Source organism: Conger conger, chromosome 6, assembly GCF_963514075.1.
Source record: "Conger conger chromosome 6, fConCon1.1, whole genome shotgun sequence".
NCBI classification, from domain to species: Eukaryota; Metazoa; Chordata; class Actinopteri; order Anguilliformes; family Congridae; genus Conger; species Conger conger.
In genome coordinates, this window is record NC_083765.1 from 54130181 (window position 1) to 54135294 (window position 5114).

General features: G+C 49.6%; 1 protein-coding gene across 2 annotated transcripts; it reads left to right on the top strand.

The window, feature by feature from the left end:
• The first annotated feature begins 1005 nt into the window (after positions 1 to 1005).
• On the top strand, positions 1006 to 4144 carry rpp25b (ribonuclease P and MRP subunit p25, b). Of its 2 annotated transcripts, none has more exons than XR_009709012.1 (2): positions 1006 to 3134; positions 3362 to 4144. XR_009709012.1 is itself a non-coding variant. In XM_061246675.1 (2 exons), the coding sequence occupies exon 2, from the start codon at positions 1945 to 1947 to the stop codon at positions 2773 to 2775; it is 831 nt and encodes a 276-aa protein (XP_061102659.1). In that variant the 5' UTR covers positions 1006 to 1364; positions 1712 to 1944; the 3' UTR covers positions 2776 to 4144. The 2 variants fall into 2 exon arrangements, 1 of the variants encoding a protein (XP_061102659.1); XM_061246675.1 differs by having other exon boundaries at positions 1006 to 1364; positions 1712 to 4144.
• Positions 4145 to 5114: the final 970 nt, after the last annotated feature.

A 5114-nucleotide genomic window follows, 5' to 3' on the forward strand; every position in this document is an offset into this window, starting at 1 on the left:
GGATGGCAGGTCTCCAGGAACAGGGTTGGCCACCACTGATCTAGCAAATATATTTTTCTGAAGAAATGTAATACTCACACGTGGGTTTCCTTATGAAATCCAGTAGCGTGAAATACCTACGACAGGAAGTTGAGTAGAAAATGGGCCAAGTCTGACGCTCAGCCGTTTCCCCTCGTCAAGCGAGATCATTATGGGATGTTACCCCCACGTTCCTTCTTCTCAGCCCCGTTTCAGGATCAACGGGCTGTCCCGGGCAATTTTCCCAGCTGTCAGTCACAGACTGAAACTAATTCACCTGTCGTCCAGGGGCCGGGAGGCCGCAGCTGTGTGAGCGAGGGCCGTGGGAGACGGCGCCCTCGTCTGGTGGAGAATAAGTCATTAACCTTCAGCCACTGCCCACCCGCGGCTACCGATGGAGACCACGCTCCACTGCGCTCCAGCTAAAAAAATATCAGAGTAACAAGAAAGGCAGGGTCGGCGAGGGAAATGCGTATATTCACCGGGGCAGGCAATCCCGGTGACGAGGCCGTTTTATTTTTTTATGTTGTGAATTTCAGCGGTTAAAACATCCAAAAGGTTAACGGATAAGTAGAGAGCGATTTAATGCCGCTGACTTTGAGCAGTTCTTTGAAGGATGTTTTCAATTATAACGGCGCTAATTTAATTCATTGTTTCACCGCTGAAAATGCACTCTGTAAGCCTCACTGCCTCTCTGTTTGAGAACTCGGGCTTAATCAGTCATGTACTTTGAGCACATGCTCTGAAACGTCCTCTAAAGAGATTGACAAAGTTGCCCGCGGTTTGTGCGCCCGTGCTTAAAGCGACGCGGCCAGCCCCCGGTTCCTCCTCGCACCCGGGCTGCGTGTCGGCGGACGCAGCGGTAGGAGGCCTGTGCCTTTAAGAGGGAACCCCCCCCCCACCACCACCACCACCACCCGCACCCCCCCCTCCCCCTACCCAATCTCGCTGGCGGCGTACAGACACTCCTCTCGCAAGCGCTGACGGAGCTGCAGCTGTCCCTCACGCTGCTTCATGGGGGAAATACAGCGGGTCTCCGGAGCATCGCTGGGTACAGGACGCAGGGGGCCGGCCGCCCAAACTCCCAGACTGCGCGTCTCTCGGCGGAACCCGCGCCCGGACGGAGGAGAGGCCAGCTCCATTCCGGACAGAAGCTCCCCGAGGACATACGAGACCGGGTCCACGCACCGGAGAGTCGGGACCGTCCCAGAGGGTCAGGAGCAGCCGGAGATGAGGAGATGACGGCCGTTGCCTCCCCGCCGGGAAACAAGTCGTAAATGAGTCAGTGGCAAAGCCGAGGACCGGGGACGGAAGAGCCGGTTTTCTTCCGTGAAAAAATGTTAAAAGTAAGTTTTGAACTGCAGGATAATCCATAGCTATGTATAAGACTGACCTCTTTATCAAAGGAACTAAGGAGAAGAAGCTTCAATTTACCTTTAGCGTTTATAGTTTTCTTCTGTGGGAGACTGAATTCCCTCTTGAAATCTGTGATGCTTAAAAAGTGTTGACTGACTGCAACTTTTAGGTCTGTTCGGTGTCATACATTTTCTTAGGCTTAGATTGAATTTTATTTTTATTTTTCTACATACGGACGCTTTTGAAACTGTCAGCTGTGTGCGGTTGCATTGATATTATTTATGGTGGCTGGACAACGTGTTCTGAGTTTTTGCTTAGAGTGTTTTTTCTCTCAAAGGGTTAGACAAAAAACATCACAGGAGCTGAGGGGACAATTTTGAGAAACGAGAGTGTTGCCTGTGTACAGCTTCTCTCTAGTCGACTGGGAGAGGTCACGGAGACTGCAGGGGTGTCCGTATCGAGTCCCGAACGTAAAGTTGATCTCTCATCAGATCAGTTCACGGGGTGCCAGCTGCCGGCAACTAGACACTCACATTGCTGTACTGGACTGGCGGAGGGTTGCAGAAGCTCATGATGGAGCTCAGCTTGACTCCTGATATGTTCCTGCCCTACCAGGGACAGCCTTACTGCGGTCAGCCCGCAGCCTCATGCAGCATCTCTAATGTACAGGCACCCCCGCCACCACCACCTCTCTCATCACTTCTACCCGCCCCTGGCCACATTCCCACCCCTGCCCCCATCCTAATCCCTGGCCCCGTCCCTGCCCCCGTCCCTGCCCCCACCCCTGCCCCGCTCAAGCCGGGACAGGGAGGTTTCCGGAAGGTGTGCCGCACAGAGGAGGCGGGGCCCTGCCCCTTCCCGGGTCTGCCGGCCGGGGTGCTGGAGATGCGGGTGAAGGAGGGCAGCAAGATCCGGAACCTGATGGGCTTCGCCATGACCCGCATGCAGGGCGGGGCCGCGGGAGACGCGGGCGGGACGGGGCTCAGGCAGGTGGTCTTCACCGGGTCGGGCCGCGCCGTCACCAAGACCATCACCTGCGCCGAGATCATGAAGCGCAAGGTGGGCGGCCTGCACCAGCTGACCAAGCTGTGCTACAGGAGCGTGCGCGAGGTGTGGGAGAGCCTCGAGGGCGGGGCCCCCGACATGACCATGCACAGGACCGTCCCTTCCATCAGCATCCTGCTGTCCAAGGACCAGCTGGACCCCGGGGAGCCCGGCTACCAGCCCCCGGAGACGCTCGGCGCCCTCTGGGAGCCCCCGGCGCAAGGCCAGCGGGAGGGGGGGGGGGCCCCCCCGACTACCAACAAGAGACCCCTCAGCCCAGCCCCCTACAGCAGCCAGCCTGAATGCAAGAGACCCTGCCGGAGTGACGGGGGCTTCTCTGCACCCTTCCCAAAATGACTGAACATTTTTGGGAGAGCAGTTGACAGTTGGTGGCGATTACTCAACTACAACTATCAGTCAGAGATGGACCGGCATAAACTGATTCTGATGTGTGTGTGTGTGTGTGTGTGTGTGTGTGTGTGTGTGTGCTTGCGTGTGTGTATGCATGTGCATACTTTTTTCGATTTCTCATTTCAAGCAATGACAGTGTCACTTCCTACGATTGTTTCAAGGTCTTGCCCTAGACTTATCCCCTGGGTTGGGAGGTTTCTATAGTCTGAGAAACGTAGCAATCAACCTTGTGGTGGCCTGACAACATATCCATTAACTTTCTCCATAGTTTGTTCCTGTTTTCCATGATTATCCAAATGCAAAAGGTAGGTAAAATTAATACAATTGTCTGTTTAAATCTATTTAATATGACCGAGAGATAAACATTATTTGTTGTTGTTTTTAATATGCACCCTTCCATCCATAAATTCAAATAAATTATTTGCTGCAGAGTGCACTTACGTTATTCCTGCGGCTGTGACTGTCATAATTCTGAGTCTGTGAATAGATTGACATTTTCCCTTTGTCCTTTGATACCACGGGCTCAATACAGACAGGTTTACTACACAGAATCCCGGCTGACAAAGGAAACGGATCACCACGGTCTTTTGATGCAAATGTGAGCAAAGAGACAAATGCGACAGTATCTGCTTGGATAAGCCGGTGCATCCGGAACTGGCTTACAGAAGTGCCAACAGCTGTTATAAACATAGATTATCATTAAGATTGTAACAGAACAAGACGCTTTAGGAATACAAAAAAGGCCCGGGACCGTTATCTTCTCACCCCAAAGGAGCGCTGCAGACTCAGCTAACCTTTAATCTCTGCGAAGTGCCCAGTGGCTTGGAGCCACGCGAAAAAGGCCACAATTCACAGGCCAGCTGACAGTGCTCTCGGTGTCAGGGAGATGCATGCACCGCTACCTTGCGTAGTTTTGCAAAGCGCTTGTGCTTGCTGATGCTGGCGATCAGAAAATATAACCGTGCTGTGACCCAGGCAAGGCTGCCTAAAGTTATTCACTCTGCCACACACCTTTTTCTTATGGCCGCTGAGACACCAAGGGCAACACTGCAATGCTCTATTGATCAAGAGGAAGGTTAAAGTTAATATCCGCGGGCGGTAAATGCACGACACCGCGGGTATACATCTGGACTGCGCCGATAAGCCCCGCTGCGTGAATGGACATGTTCTGCAAATGACCTGCAGTGTCTTGTGTTTCAAGCTTAATGAGAAACGCATCTGTTAGCGTTCTTGGCCTGAACTAGTTTGAGTTCTCTGGTGAATTAGGTCATTGTCATATTTGTTTAATGTGTATTAAAGATCTTTGCCAATAATCCGGAGGAAGCCATAATGTCATTTTACTATTAAACAGAAAACGCACTCAATACTTACACAGCTATATCCACCTCAGACCCAGCAATTCATTTGTGTCCCCTGTAGGGAACATGAGTCTGTGGTCTTAATCTCAATGTTCTATGATATGTTTGTTTGGACCTCTATTACCCCTATAGTATTGAACTAACAAAAACACTCATGGGCAGTACATACCAAATCAGACGTTTCACTCCTTCATTCCTTAAAGTCATGTTTGGAGTCAAGAAGATGAAGGCCGTGGTGTTAAATTCATACTCAAAATACCCTGTAGATGTTTTTACACTGTTAGCACAGTTTGTCCTCGGCAATTAATCGGATGTGATAATTAGCATCAAAGGCTATACTTTATCCCCTTTGCGGATCTGGCCAATCATCACCTATTTATGTACTGTTCTACTGAAGGCTTCATAACTCTGAGTGTGCATATCACAGAGACATTGCAAATGGCTTCAATTAAGCAAGATTTTACGATACTATACTATACGTCTATACACAGTTACTTTCACAGGTATAAATAAGGTGCCAGAAATACAAAAAGCAAAAATGAAGTTGTTCTCCTTTTGTTCAGAATTAAATACTGAGAGTCACAATTGTGGATGCCTTGTCCACACGTGTGTAAATCTGAGGGTGATATGCAGAACTAGAAACCAAAATGTAAGCACTGTATCCTAGTGTCCCTTAGTGCCTCGAAACCTATCCAAAATGGTTAAATTGTGCATTGCTGTAAATTATAAAATACTTATATATTTACGACAAATCAACTGTTTTGACTCATGAAACACACTTCTGCATAATTGCCAAGTGGGAATTATTATCTTCATTATCAGCATGGGGTCTAAGATATCTAGGGGACCAAAAACCTCTTTGAAAATAAATAAAATGCTTTTTGTCTAGATCATATAAATGATGCTGGTTGAAGATTAATCCTTGAT

What these genes read in the sequence shown, in the direction of transcription:
- rpp25b (XM_061246675.1), top strand. Translation starts at nt 1,945, where the DNA reads ATGATGGAGCTCAGCTTGACTCCTGATATGTTCCTGCCCTACCAGGGA.